Genomic DNA, 16,393 nt, shown 5'->3' with positions numbered 1-16,393 from the left:
GAACACAAGAGTTGAGATGAGCTGCACAGTATGGCCGCTTGCAAGCTGATGTGTGCTGGTTTCAGCACATTGCTGCCTCCAGTGTTTGTGGGATACATGAAGCATCCCTCCTATTTGTTACTTTTCCAATTGCAATAAAATTGATGTGATTCCCATCAGGTTTCTACCTCCACTTTCTCCTGCATTTTCTACCATTTTATACAACTGAGTTTTAAACTTCTCCCTGCCTCTTAAATTGATATGATTACCAAAAAATTCTTTTTTTAGGAACCATATTTTAGGTGTGGCCATGTATAACCATTTATAGGCTGAACATTGTGAATTATTTACCTTGGTTCTTTGGTTGGTTAAGATATCTATAGTAGGTCCTTTGTGTTATTTGTGAAACCTCTGAAATTTTATGGATAATATGAATGTGTTTATATGTGATTTTTCTGTGAAGAACGGTTCATAGATTTCATTAGATTCCAAAAGGGATCATTATGCCTAAAAAAGGTTAAGAGACTCTGCCTCAAACTTTTTCCAGTTCTCCAAAGTTCCTATTTCCTGTAATGAATTAGCAAATGCCCCTAATTCTTGAGGCTGTGCTGTTGACTGTCCAGTACTAGATACTGGTCTATGGCTTACATGGCATGACATATCTATTCCTACCTTTTGAACTATTAACTATGAATGAAGAAAACAAGCTAAAGTATACTCTAGGAAGGAAAACACAACTTTTTAAAGGCATGATGCATGAACAAGAAGACTCAGTTCTTACTTTTGATCTTGTAATATTTTTCCTAGATGCTTTTGCAAAGTATTAATACACTAGTGAAGATTGTGGCATCTAACATGCAGAGAGTATGGATTCAAATCTGAACCCTGAGCCATGTTTGATGTCTGGTTGATGGCCTACATGACTTTAGGCTTCAGTTTCTTCATCTCTAAAATGTAATTAATATTATTATATATTTCATTGAGCTGTTTGAAAAATAAATGGAATATGTCTTAAAAGCTGTTAATAGAACACATAGTATAAAGTAGTCACTAAATGTTAATTACTGTATTTTTATTATTTCATTATTAATGTTTTCATATTTCCCTTATTGGACTATAAAATTCTTGAGGTGTAACATATTTTATGACTGAAGACACAAAAATGCCCTCTAAATATTTGTTGAATAAAGGAATAAAATAACAAAAAACATATCTGATAGACAGTAACCTACCAGAGTTGCTTTTCTGCAGTGAAAGTCACTTTTTTCAGGTTTTTCTCAAGCAGTCATCTCTGTTTATTTTGTAAGGAGAAGCCTGAGTATATAGCCTTGCGAATCTGTTTTGTTTTTACGCTATAGATGATGGGATTGAGCATGGGAGGCAAAAGCAGATATATATTGGCCATCATCGAATGGACGACTTTGGGGGCTGGTGGACCATAGCGATGCACCAAGGACAGGCTCATCATGGGAATGTAGAAAACAGCCACTGCTCCAATGTGGGAAACACAGGTGTGAAAGACCTTATGTCGCTCTTCAGGGGAAGCAATACTGAGGACAGAGCGAATGATCAAGATATAAGACAGGACAATGCATGGTGTATCTACTCCTGTGGTCAGGATGAGATCAATTAATCCACAGATGCTGTTGGCCCGAGTATCTGAACATGCTAATTTAATCACATCTGGGTGGTAGCAGTAGGAGTGGGAAAGGACATTTGTTCTACAGAAATAGAGGGGCTTAAGGAGCAAAAGTAGTGGTACTATTAATACTACAGTGCGTATAATCATTAACAGGCCCATCTGAATGATTCTGGAATTAGTGAGAATAGTAGCATACCTCAGAGGATCACAGATGGCCACATAGCGGTCAAAGGCCATAGCCACCAGCACCCCAGATTCTATGAAGGTAAATCCATGAAGAAAAAACATCTGGATTATGCAGGTATTTAGATTGATTTCAACTGCATCAAACCAGAGGATACCTAATGCTGTTGACATTGTAGAAACAGTCAAGCCCAAGTCAGCCGCTGAAAGCATGGAGAGGAAATAGTACATGGGCTCATGGAGACTCTGCTGGGTAATGATGACAAATAGGATCATGCCGTTCCCACAGAGGGCAATGGCATAGAGACAACAGAAGGGGATAGAGATCCACACATGGACAGACTCTAGGCCAGGAATGCCAGTCAACAAGAAGGTTGGAAATTTAGATGTCAAGTTGCTTAAGATCTCCATGTTTTTTCTGGATTTGTAGCATTTGTCCTCACAATTATCACATCCTATAGAAATAATAAATACATTGTCACCCACAAATATCTAGATAAAGTTTCTTTTGGTTAGGAGAGCTATCTAGGTCATGGATAAGTACTCTATCATTGAGAAAACTCTAAATCAAATTCTATTTTAATTACATATGTATTGTATATATATAATACTCACATATATATAAAAACATTTTTACTCTTAAATTCAAGGAAAATATGTCTAAATAATCTTATACATTTTGATGATAATTATTTCCTATATTGGCAGAATTTTAAGCACCATTAGATCATAAGTTTCTATGAGTAATTAATATATAATAAGTAACAAAAATCAATGCATTCAATTTTGAATATGTTGTATATGAAATTACTACAGAAAACCCACCTAAAGATTTCCATGATCTTCAGTACACACGTGGGTGTGAATTTCCAGGCAAAAGTCTCCAGAACATTTCAGAGTTATCACTGTATACATGCCATTTTAATCCATCAGTGTGGATGAACCACCTCAGAGAGTACATTTACAAGAGAAAACCAATGAAGACAAACTCCATAGAAGTTATTGGAAAGGACTATATACATTAAAGCAAGATGAGGCTAGACAGCTTTACAGGAACCATTAAAACCAAGAGAGATGGTGTTATGACTGGGTGTTACATGAACAACAATGTCAAATTGCTTAAGTGGTCAGGTCCTCTAAGAATTAAAAAGTTCGAATGCTTATACTCTATGTGTAAAACCCAACAGACTCCACCCCAAAATTGCTAGAACTCATGCAGGAATTCAGTGAAGTGGAAAGATATAAAATCAATGTGCAGAAATCAGTGACATTTTTATACACCAACAATGAGACAGAAGAAAGAGAAATTAAAGAGTTGATCCCATTTACAATTGCAGCCAAACCCATGATACCTAGGAATAAATCTAACCAAAGAGGGAAAGGATCTGTACTCAGAAAACTATAGAATACTCATGAAAGAAATTGAGGAAGACACAAAGAAATGGAAAAAATGTTCCATGACCATGGATTGAAAGAACAAATATTGTTAAAATGTCTATGCTACCTAGAGCAATCTACACATTTAATGCAATCCCTATCAAAATACCATCAACTTTTTTCACAGGACTGGAATGTTGGAAAAAAAAAAAACAAACCAAAACTGGTGGCATCACAATTCCGGACTTCAAGCTCCATTACAAAGCTATAATCATCAAGACAGTATGGTACTGGAACAAAAACAGACCCATAGATAAATGGAACAGAATAGAGAGCCCAGAAATGGACCCTCAACTCTATGGTCAACTAATCTTCAACAAAGCTGGAAAGACTATCCAATGGAAAAAAAGACAGTCTCTTCAACAAGTGGTGTTGGGAAAATTGGACAACCACATGCAGAAGAATGAAACTGGAACATTTTTTTCCACCTACACCAAAACAGACTCAAGATGGATGAAAGACCCAAATGTGAGACAGGAATCCATTAAAATCCTTGAGGAGAACACAGGCATCAACCTCTTCAACCTCGGCCACAGCAACTTCTTGCTAGACACATCTCCGAAGGCAAGAGAAACAAAGGCAAAATTGAACTTTTGGGAGTTCATCAAAATAAAAAGCTTTTGCACAGCAAATGAAACAGTCAATAAAACCAAAAGACAACCAACAGAATGGGAGAAGATATTTGCAAATGACATATCAGATAAAGGGCTATTATCCAAGATCTATAAAGAACTTATCAAACTCAACTCTCAAAGAACAAATAATCCAATCAAGAAATGGGCAGAAGACATGAACAGACATTTCTGCAAAGAAGACATCCAAATGGCCAACAGACACCTGAAAAAGTGCTCAACATCACTCAGCATCAGGGAAATACAAATCAAAACCACAATGAGATACCACCACACACCAGTCAGAATGGCTAAAATTAATAAGTCAGGAAATGACAGATGTTGGCGAAGATGTGGAGAAAGGGTAACCCTCCTCACTATTGGTGGGAATGCAAGCTGGTGCTGCCACTCTGGAAAACAGTATGGAGTTTCCTCAAAAAGTTGAAAGTAGAGCTACCCTATGACCCCGCAATTGCACTACTAGGTATTTACCCCAGAGATAAAAATGTAGTGATCTGAAGGGGCACCTGCACCCCAATGTTTATAGCAGCAATGTCCACAATAGCCAAACTATGGAAAGAGCTGAGATGTCCACTAACAGATGAATGGATAAAGAAGATGTGGTATATATACACAATGGAATATTACAAAGCCATCAAAAATTGAAATCTTGCCATTTGCATTGACATGGATGGAACTAGAGGGTATTATGGTAAGCAAAATAAGTTAATCAGAGAAAGACAATTATCATATGATCTCACTAATATGTGGAATTTAAGGAACAAGGCAGAGGATCATAGGGGAAGAGAGGAAAAAAAGAAACAAGACAAAACCAGAGAGGGAGACAAACCATAAGAAACTCTTAATCTTAGGAAAGAAACTGAGGGTTGCTAGAGGGGAGAGGGTGAGGAGATGGGCTAACTGGGTAATGGACATTGGGGAGGTATGTGTTGTAAGGAATACTGGGTAATATATAAGACTGATGAATCACAGACCTGTACCCCTGAAATAAATAATACATTATGTTAATTAATTGAATTTAAATTAAAAAGAAATTCTAGAGAATGTAAAATAATCTAAAGTTACAGAAAGCAGATCCTGGGCTACCAGAGGAAGAGTTTGGAGGGAGGTACAGAGAGGGAGAGTTTATAAAAGGGCACAAGGAAACTGTTGGGGATGATCTTTATTTTCATTATCACGACTATGGCGGTGGTTTCACAGGTTTGTGCATATGTCAAAAATTGTGAAGTTATACACTTTAAACGTGTGTAATTTATTATGTGTCAATTACACCTCAATAAAGCTATTTCAAAAGAGAAAAAAAAGGAAAGTAGAGTAGTGGTTGCCAGGGCCTAGGGGTAGAGGGGAATGAGAAGTGATTGCAAATAAACATGAGTTTCTTATTTGGGGTGCTAGAAACATTTTGTAATTAGATAGTGGTGATGCACAACTTTGTGAATATACTAAAAACTACAAAAAGTGAATTGTATACTTTTAAGGGTTAATTTTATGGTGTCTATATTATGTCTCAATAAAAAATATTGTCAATTAGAAAAAAATTTCAAATGCAGCCAAGAGCATAGTGGCCCTAGAAAAACAGTGAAGTCCAGCAATGAAAGCTGAGAACCTGCTACAATGGCTTGAGGATGAAGGCACAAATAAGTGGTAGAGGCACAATGTATATTATTTCTGGAAACTCACCAGTGAAGGCAAGGAGAGAAATAGGCCATCACTAAGAAGACCATAGGTGGATGGAGGGTTTGTACAAGATCGGACAGACTTAGAGAAATGTAAAGTTATAGAAGATAGTGAGAGATTGAAAATATAGAACACTAGGGATTAATTGGTATAGAAATGTCATTAAGAAAGTAGTAGGTGATTGACTATAGAGCATGATAGTAATTCGCTCTCAAAAAGATGAGGATCCTCATTTCCACTGACCCTTGAGGATAAGTGGCAAATGGGTAGACTGGGTGGAGGCTTATGTGAGGGAATTATAATGCAGTGCCTATTTCGTGTTCTTTTTTTTATTTTTTAAAAATTGTGGTCAAATATACCTAATATAAAGTTTACCATTGTAAGCATTTTTAAGTGTACAGTTCAGTGGCGTTAAATATATTCATAATGTTGTGCAACCATCACCACCCGCTGTCACCGTCTTTTCATCTTGTAAAACTGAAACTGTATACCATTAAACATTCATTCCTCATTGCCCACTTATCTCTTTATAGAGTTCTGACTACTCCTAATATCTCACATAAGTGGAATCATGCAATATTTGTCCTTCAGTGACTACCTTATTTCACTTAGTGTAATATCCCCAAAAGTCATCTGTGTCATATCATATGTCAGAATTTCCTTCCTTTTGTTCTTCTTCCCTCCCTTCCTTCTTCTCTCTCTCTCATTCTCTCTCTTTCTTTCCCTTCCTTCCTTCCTTCCTTCCTTCCTTCCTTCCTTCCTTCCTTCCTTCCTTCCTTCCTTCCTCCTTTTCTTCTTTCTTTTCCTTATGAATTAAAAGGGGGAAATTTACTGCTGTTCAAGGAGTATGAAGTGATGGATGCTTGTTTGAGAACATGATAGAGGTTTTCAATAGACATTATAGGGAATAAGACAGCCAAATACACACAGAAATGTTATAAATGTTATAAAGCCTTGTTCAATTAAAATGTTAAAAATAATTTTGAAAGCAATACATTTAAATTGTTACATTGTTAAAATCAATTCTAGGAAGACAAATCAAATGGTAGCAATATTAGTTATTGTGATATTAATATTTTTCAATCAAGCTTTTAAAAATACTAGGTAAAGTTTATTACCTGAGAGTAAATACCCTGTAATTAGCATTTATGTCATCATTCCTTTTAGGCTAGTTTTCTGTTGGTTCCTTTTTAAACTCCAGTTCTCAGGTTTTCATTTAATCTGAGAAAAACTATTACAATATTTGTCTATAAACTAGTCTGGGTCAGATATCTGTGTGTTATATGGATCCCTGAAGACAAGGTGAATCCTAATGTTACCTATTTTCTGGAAGTTCATATGAATATTTGTGAATAGGTAACAATCAAAGCATAAAGTCAAAACAATGAACTCCTTTCTCTACCTTCTTACCAGCTTTATGTGGAAAGAGGAGCCTTCCTTGTTTTTACCACCAGAGAGAGAGCGCAAGTTACAGTTCTGGAGCCACGGACTTTATAGCAAAGTGGAATTGAGCTGTGGGGCCATTGTTAAAATGTGCATCTCCCTGGGGCCATATTCAGAGAAAAACTGAAATCTCTCTTTCTTCATCTGTAAATACAGGACAATGCTATATAATCTCAGAAGGATTTTAGCTACTAAATCAAGTGACTAGTGATCCACAGGCATTAAATGCAAAGCAAAAAACCTAACTTATCCATATAAATGGAAAGTTTAGGCATTTTCTGGGCATTGTAGGATAGAGAAATGCATGTTATGGGCTATGGATTATCAGTACACTGGGAAGATAGTAACTAATTCACTGGAATAATAATTATGGTGACAATGGAGAGAGAAATTATGCACCCCAGCTTCCAGGCCCTTGGTCCTACATTATCACATTGACACATGGGGAGGATGATACATCTAGTCCACAATCCATCTCTGTCCAGCCACTCACTGGCTTTTCCCCAAGAAATGGGTCAGCTCCTTATATATTAATTCGGCCCTGTTTAGCTAGTGGCCGGGTCACTGTGGGTGAATGATGAGTTCTCATGTGCATGTGTTCTTGTTCTCATAATTAACTATTTTCCTGTGGTACTAAGTTCAAGAACATAAGATTCCTGGGGAAGTTTGGCCATTGTTGTCAATGTGGACAGTTGCATAATGGAGGCAGGTTGCTTTTCAGATCTAGCAATTCTAGATTCATAGGAAAAAAGAAGATCCAGATTTGAACATTATGTTTCTCCTTTATAGAGAACTCCCACATTGGCAAAGAGAGTCTTATGTTTACCTAGATATCAATAAAACCAATAATCTGTTACCCATTTAGCTATTTTTCTTTAATTTCTATTTTTCTATTATTCCTATGGTTCCTGGTTGAGACTCTTTTTGTTTATTTAAGATTTTATTTATTTATTTGACAGAAAGAGAGAGCACAAGCAGGGGAGTGGCAGTCAGAGGGAGAGGGAGAAGCAGACTCACTGCTGAGTAAGGAGCCCGATGTGGGGCTCGGTCCCAGGACCCTGGGATCATGACCTGAGTTGAAGGCAGATGCTTAATGAACTGAGCCACCCAGGTGCCCCCCTGTTTGAGACTCTTAATGCCAGAAAATGTAAGAGGGCCAATTCAAGTATTATAACTCTACCTGGAACCCCTATCAAGCACCTGGCTGATACTTCAACAACAAGAAATGAGCTATGAGCAAATCATTGCACCAAATTTTATGAGTCAGTGTAAAAAAATTACCATTGTTGCCTTCAAAGAGCTGACAATCTAACCAGGGTTTCCATCCAAATTTTTCTGTGATGGGCAGATTATAAAATAATAGTCCCTGATTATCCCTGCCTCCTTGAACCCTTGTGTGATCCTTTGCTCTTGAATATGGGTAGAGCCTATGATGTGCTTCTAACCCATGGTATAATGGCAGAGGTGATAGGATATTACTTTCATGCCTACGTTACCTAAGATTGGTGCCGATGAAATGTCAGCATGTTGCTTTGCCATATGGCAAAGAACTGACGGCCATCTGTAGCCAACAACCAGCTAAGAACTAAACATGGCTTTGTCCAGCCAACAGCCAGCAGGGAACTGAGTCCCTCAATCTAACAGGCCACAAGGAACTAACAGAATCCTGCTAACAACCTGGTGATCTTGAATGCATATCCTTCCCCAGTCGAGCATCGTGTGAAACCCTGGCCCTGACTATACCTTGATTACAGTCTTGCAGACTCAGCTAAGCTGTACCCAGAGTACTGCCCTAGTGAAACTGTGAGATAAATATTTTGAGATCTTTAAAGACAGGACATTTGTGGTAATTTGTTAGGCAGCAATAGATGATTTCTGTGTAAGGTCTAAAGAAATCTGTTTCAGTTGCTTTTCACTGCTCAACTATCTTGCGGTTCCTCATGAGCACTAAAGCACTAAAATGCAGAGTCATATTTACTTATGCCCTGAATGGTATGTCTTCATGGACGTTTTGAAGTTACTTAGGAAAAAGATTGTGCTTTTTACAGCTTATGCATTATATAAAGCACCCAGAACACATCAGGATACATCATAGGAACCAAATAATGGCTTGTTGAATTGGAAATAAAAGTCTAACATAAAGATAATAACATACATTCAGCAGACTATGCATGTGTTGTACTGCTCAATGATTTATCACATAGAATTGCAGGCCAGGTAGTGATACGGAACAGAGGCTTCAAGTTTTTTTTCTTTTCTATAAGGAATATATTGTAAATATTTTAATTTTTTTCAGGCCATATAGTTCTCTGTCTTAACTATTTGATATTGTAGCATGGAAATAGCTATGGACAACTTGATTTGATATGGCTGGGTTCAAATTAAACTTCATTTATAAAAATAGGTGGCAGGCCAGATTTGGCTTGCTGGCTATAGTTTGTTAACTCTGATCCTTACCACATATTCTCTTCTATCCCATCCCAATAACTGTCCCCTCCTTCTACACACAAAGTTACCACCATCCTGACTTCCAACATCCTAGATTGGTTTTGCCTATAACTTGCATTTATTATATAATAAAATATAAATATATAAATTGAAGAATACAGTATCAATACTTATGTTTCTGGCTCATTTCACGTTACCTTTGTGAGATTTTTTTCCATGTTGTGTATGGCAGGTGTTTCATTTTTTTTTTTTTAAGATTTTATTTATTTATTTTAGACAGAAGGAGCGTGAGCAGGGGGAGGAACAGAGGGAGCTCATCTCCAGCAGACTCCTCACTGAGTGCAGAACCCAATGCGGGGCTCTATCCCAGGACCCCGAGATCATGATCTGAGCCTAAACTAAGAGTCAGATGCTTAACTGACTGATTCACCCAGGTGCCCCTGTTCATTCTTTTTAATTCTTGTAATTGTATGAACACACCAAAAGTTACCAATGTTTCTTTTCCTAGACATTTTCATTGTGTTCTGGTTTTGGTTATAATTATATTGCTATAAACATTATTATGTCTTTTAGAGCACACATATATACATTTCTGTTGGTGAATATTTCAGGAGCTAAATTGCTGGGTCAAGTTTGAGATACTACCAGACAAGGTTTAAAAGAATTTATACCAGTTTACATTCACACCAGCAGCATGTGAGAGTTTCTGTTGATTAATATCTTTACTAATATTTGATATTACCGGTATTTTTAAAGCTAACCATCCTGTGGGTTTGTTGTCTGATTTTGGTATTAGTTAGCATTTTCCTAACTAATGATATTGTATACCTGTTCATATGTTTAATGACACTTTGGATATAGTTTCTTATAAGCCTGTTCCAGGCTTTTCCCCATTTTTTCATTGGCTTGTTTGCTTTTTCTTTTGATTTTTATAGAGTTCTTTATATATACAGGATACAAAACCTCTTTTTAATATTCACTTTCTTGAGAAGTGTCTTCTGATGAATAGATTTCCTGTTTTAATTTAGAGCAAGCTGTTTTCCCTTTATATTTAATGACTTCTAACCTCTAGTTAAGACATAGTTGTTTACTCCACCAATGTAAATATATTGTCCAGTGGACAATAAATAGGAAACTCTTGTCCAAATGGGAACCTGATTTTTTTTATTTTCCACATTTAAATCTATATATCATTTGGAATACATTTGTATTTGTGGTATGAGGTGGATGGAGGTCAAGTTTATTTTTGTATGAATATAAAAATTAACTCAGAAACTTTCATTGAAGAGACCAAGGTTTCTACATTGGTGTTTGGTTGCACCTTTATTATAAAGTGTTCATATATCTCTTGTGTCTGCTTTGGACTCTTTCCTCTGCTTCCTTATTCCAATTGTCTGATTCTTGGCAAAAACCAAATTGTCTTAAATATTGTAGCTTAGTAATGGTTCTCTGTTGAATTCAGTAAGTCTTCAAATAACCTAAAAAATTTCATTATGGATTTTAGAATCAGCTTGTTAACTCACCACACAGATACATGCGTGTGCGTGCGCGCGCACGCGCACACACACACACACACACACACACACACACATCCATACAGAAATTCTGAGACTGATGGGATTGCATTGAACCTATAAACTATCTTGAGGAGAATATTTCACAGCATTTTAACATACTGAATTATCCAACCCTTGAATATGGTTTGTCTCTCCCTTTATTTAGGATTTCCTTAATTTCAATGCACTTTTATAGTTTTCAGAGTAGAGGTGTTTTACATCTTTGTAAAATTGATTTTTAGGTGTTTGATTTTTATGTATTTTAAATGGTAGCCCTTTAAATATACTCTTCTAAGTGTTTGTTAGAAAATATGAAAAACACTTTTGTATTGTGACATTGTATCATATATCTTGCTACATCCATTTATTAATTTAAATATTTGTCCATTCCATTGCTTAAATTTTATTTATTTATTTATTTATTTATTTATTTATTTATTTATTTGAGGGAGAGAGAGAGAGTGTGAGAAGTGGGGGGGGGGGAGAGTACAGAGAGAGCAGCAGACTCTCCTCTGAGCAGGGAGCCAGATGAGGGGCTTGATCCTAGGACTCCAGGATCATGACCTGTGCCTAAGGCAGACACTTAATCAGCTGAGCCACCCCAGTGCCCCAAAAGTTTGTCCATTCTTTGTATATTCTGCATAACCTATCAGCTTCCTATAAATAAAATGACCTCTATTTTTTCCTTTCTATTTATTCTCTAAATGTGTGTGTGTGTACATGTGTGTGTGTGTGTGTGTTTAGTTTTTACTGTAGGTACTTGATTTTAATGCAGTGAATTATAAGAAACACATTGATTTATTAATATGTTTTAGGAAAAGAAAAATCATACAATGGTTATGTATGTTGATTATGAAATACATTCTTAATTCATACACTTTAAATGTAAAAACAAATTCAGGTTAGTGTATTAGAAATAAGGATACTCTTCTTTGATTGCAAATAAAGAAATGGTCATTTATCTAAAGTCCTAATAACTGCATTGACACTGGCAAAATAGAACGTGTTTATTAGAATGCAGTCATCTTCAGTCCTCACTTCACATTAGCATTAACTGGGAAGCTGGGACTTTTTGACTTGAGTTCTATTTGATCTGGTATAGAGGAAGGATAGACAATTACTCTTGAAGGTTACAGTCCTAGTATGGAATTCTAGGGACATCCCATCCTGAGTTTTCCAATACTTCTTTGGAATTCCTGGAAAACTTGATAAACCTCTCTGGGTCTTCCCTTCCTAATTGCATTTACTGAGCATGAAGTGATTAATTATCTCACTGATTCCAGTAGCTGCCTGCAAGTAAACAGCAATATCTTCACTTCATATGTCGAGAAATGAAGAATCAAAAAGTGAAGGATCCTGTCAAGTTTTAGATAGATAGAATCAGAGGTAAGATTTGAACATAGATTTGTCTAAAGATTCTAAAATTTTTGCCCCAGTCGAAAGTTTAATGGCAAGGTTTTATTTTAAGTAAACCTTTCATTGAAGTATAACATACATTACAGGGTACCACCATAATTGTACAGCTTGGATTTTCCCATTTGAACATATTGGTGTAACCACAACCCAGTTTAAAGTAACAGAAAATTACTAGCACCCCAGAAGCCACCTTTCCAGATCTTTCAATCTTTCTTCCTCTCTCCTCAGAGGCAACCACTATTCTGACTTCTAACAAAATAAATTAATTTTGCCTGTTTCTGAACTGTAAGTGAATGGATTAGTGCTATATTTAATAAATGTAATCTTTTACATCTGGCTTTTTATAAAATTTATTGTTATTTTTTGCTTTACATTATGTTTGTGGAATTCATTCACATAGTTATGTCTAATTATAGTTCTTTCATTTTCATTGCTGTGTGATGTTATACCCCATGGCTATACCTCACCTGAATTAATTTATCCATTTGGTTGTTAATGGGTATTTGGTGGTTTTCCTGGTTTTCTTTTCTTTTCTTTTTTTTAAAGATTTTATTTATTTATTCGACAGAGATAGAGACAGCCAGCGAGAGAGGGAACACAAGCAGGGGGAGTAGGAGAGGAAGAACCAGGCTCATAGCAGAAGAGCCTGATGTGGGGCTCGATCCCACAACGTCGGGATCATGTCCTGAGCCGAAGGCAGATGCTTAACCGCTGTGCCACCCAGGCACCCCCTGGTTTTATTTTCTGTTGCCAGTAATTCTGCTGTGAGCATCATTTTCTTTGGCATTCAAGAAATATATGGATTCACTGCCCACGGTTGCAAGCCTGAGAGGAAAATTGTCGGGTTAAGCGCTAGTAGACATGACCAAGAAGTTTTCCAATTATAGCCATTTACACCTGCACTAGCAGGGCAAAGAGTTTGAGTTAATTCACATTTTACTCTATAGGTGGGATTGCTATATTTTTTAAATTTAAATTCAATTAGCCAACATATAGTACATCATTAGTTTTTGATGTAGTGTTCAATGATTCATTAGTTGCATATAACACCCTGTGCTCATCAGATCACATGCCCTCCTTAATGCCCATCACCCAGTTACCCCATCTCCCCACCCCACTCCTTTCTGTAAACCTCAGTCTGTTTCCCAGAGTCAAGAGTCTCTCATGGTTTGTCTCCCTCTGATTTCTTCCCATTCAGTAACCCCCCAATCCCCATCCATTATGGTCCTCTGTGCTATTCCTCATATTCCACATATGAGTGAAACCATATGATAATTGTCTTTCTCTGATTGACTTATTTCACTTAGCATAATACTCTTCAGTTCCGTCCATGTTGATGCAAAGGGTAGGCATTCATCCCTTCTGACAGCTGAGTAATATTCCATTGTATATATGAACCACAGCTTCTTTATCCATTCGTCTGTTGAAGGACATCTTGGCTTCTTCCATAGTTTGGCTATTATGGACATTGCTGCTATGAACATTGGAGTGCAAGTGCTCCTTCTTTTCACTACATCTGTATCTTTGAGGTAAATACCCAGTAGTGCAATTGCTGGGTCTTAGGGCAGCTCTATTTTCAGTGTCTTGAGGAACCTCCATAGGTGGCTGTACTAGCTTGCATTCCCACCAACACTGTAAGAGGGTTACACTTTCTCTGCATCCTTGCCAACATTTGTTATTTCCTGTCTTGTTAATTTTAGTTATTCTAACTGGTGTAAGGTGGCATCTCATTGTGATTTTGATTTGTATTTCCCTGATGGCAAGTATTGTGGAGCATTTTTTCATATGTATGTTAGAAATTTGTATGTCTTCTGTGGAGAAATGTCTGTTCATGTCTTCTGCCCATTTCTTGACTGGATTGTTTGTGTTTTGGGTGTTGAGTTTCAGAAGTTCTTTATAGATCTTGGGTACTAACCCTTTATCTGTTATGTCATTTGCAAATATCTTCTCCCATTCCATAGGTTGCCTTTTAGTTTTGTTGACTGTTTCCTTTGCTGTGCAGAAGCTTTATATCTTGATGAAGGCCCAATAGTTCATTTTTGCTTTTGTTTTCCTTGCCTTTAGAGACAAGTCATGTCTTGCAAGAAGTTTCTGCAGCTGAGGTTGAAGAGGTTACTGCCTGTGTTCTCCTTTGTGATTTTGATGGATTCCTAACATTTAGGTCTTTCATCCCTTTTGAGTTTATCTTTGTGTAGGTGTAAGATAATGGTCCAGTCTCATACTTCTGCATGTGGCTGTCCAATTTTCCCGCACCATTTATTGAAGAGACTGTCTTTTTTCCATTGGGTATTCTTTCCTGCTTTGTTGAAGATTAGTTGACCATAGAGTTGAAGGTCCATTTCTGGGCTCTCTATTCTGTTCCATGTATCTGTTTTTGTGCCAGTACCATACTGTCTTGATGATCACAGCTTTGTAATATAGCTTGAAGTCAGGCATTGTGATGACCCCAGCTTTGGTTTTCCTTTTCAACATTCCCCTGGCTATTCAGGGTCTTTCTGGTTCCTTATAAATTTTAGGAGTGTTTGTTCTAGCTTGTGAAAAATGCTGGTGGTATTTTGATAGATATTGCACTGAATGTGTAGATTTCTCTGGAGAGCACGGACATTTTAACAATGTTTATTCTTCTAATCCATGAACATGGAACATTTTTCCATTTCTTTGTGTCTTCCTTAATTTCTTTCATAAGTGTTTAGTAGTTTTTAGTATACAGATCCTTTACCTCTTTGCTTAGGTTTATTTCTATGTATCTTATAGTTTTTGGTACAGTTGTAAATGGGATCAATTCCTTAATTTCTGTTTCATTAGTCACATTGTTAGTGTGTAGAAATGCCACTCATTTCTCTGCATTGATTTTGTATCCTGCCACGTTGCAGAATTGCTCTTGAGTTCTAGCAATTTTGGGATGGAGTCTTTTGGGTTTTCCACATAAAGTATCATGTCATCTGTAAAGAGAGAGAGTCTGACTTCTTTGCCAGTTTGAATGCCTTTTTTCTTTCTGTTGTCTGATTGCTGTGGCTAGGACTTCTAGTACTATGTTGAACGACAGTGGTGAGAGTGAGCATCCTTGTAGTGTTCCTGACCTTAAGGGAAAAGCTCTCAGCTTTTCCCCATTGAGAATGATATTCGCTGTGGGCTTTTCATAGATGGCTTTTATGATATTGAACTATGTTCCCTCTATCCCTATACTTTGAAGAGTTTTAATCAAGAAAGGATGCTGTATTTTGTCAAATGCTTTTTCTGCATCAGATAAGAGGATCATATGATTCTTGTCTTTTCTTTTATTGATGTGCCCTATCACATTGATTGATTTGCAAATGTTGAATCACCCTTGCATCCCAGAGGTAAATCCCACCTGGTCGTGGTGAATAATACTTTTACTGTTCTGTTGGATCCTATTGGGTAGGATCTTGTTGAGTATTTTGGCATCCATGTTCATCAGGGATATTGGTCTGTAATTCTCCTTTTTGGTGGGGTATTTGTCTGTTTTGGGATCAAATTAATGCTGTCCTCATAGAATGAGTTTGGAAGTTTTCTTCCATTTCTATTTTTTGAAACAGTTTCAGTAGAATTGGTATTATTTCTTCTTTAAATGTGGTAAAATTCCCCTGGAAAGCCATTTGGCCCTGGACTTCTGTTTTTTTGGGAAGTTTTTGATTACTGCTTCCATTTCCTTGCTGGTTATTGGTCTGTTCAGATTTTCTACATCTTCCTGTTTCAGTCTGGGTAGTTTATAAATTTCCAGTAATGCATCCATTTCTTCCAGATTGCCTAATTTGTTGGCATATAGTTGCAAATAATATGTTCTTAGAATTGTCTCTATTTCCTTGGTATTGCTTGTGATCTTTCCCCTTTCATTCATGATTTCATTAATTTGGGTTCTTTCTCTTTTCTTTTGGATAAGTTTAGCCAGAGGTTTATCAATCATATTAATTCTTTCAAAGAACAAGCTTCTAGTTTTGTTGATCTGTTGTACTGTTCTT

At 36.7% G+C, this 16,393-nt stretch overlaps 2 protein-coding genes across 2 annotated transcripts in view; one reads left to right on the top strand and one right to left on the bottom strand.

Moving 5' to 3' along the window:
- Window positions 1-16,393, top strand: part of LOC123782525 (uncharacterized) — a 382,057-nt gene that overhangs the window by 199,562 nt on the left and 166,102 nt on the right. The gene's annotated exons all lie outside the window — the stretch shown is intronic.
- LOC123782567 (olfactory receptor 51F1-like) lies at window positions 1,265-2,215 on the bottom strand. The gene has a single exon (XM_045782815.2). It carries the CDS (start codon window positions 2,213-2,215, stop codon window positions 1,265-1,267), a length of 951 nt encoding a protein of 316 aa, XP_045638771.2.

Source organism: Ursus americanus, chromosome 16 (genome assembly GCF_024610735.1).
Source record: "Ursus americanus isolate L20-20 chromosome 16, mUrsAme1.1.p, whole genome shotgun sequence".
In the NCBI taxonomy this organism is placed as follows: Eukaryota; Metazoa; Chordata; class Mammalia; order Carnivora; family Ursidae; genus Ursus; species Ursus americanus.
This window is presented reverse-complemented; position numbering and strand designations above follow the sequence as displayed.

Bases quoted from the DNA above. Each gene is read 5' to 3' on its own strand.
- LOC123782567 (XM_045782815.2), bottom strand. From the start codon at position 2,215: ATGGAGATCTTAAGCAACTTGACATCTAAATTTCCAACCTTCTTGTTG.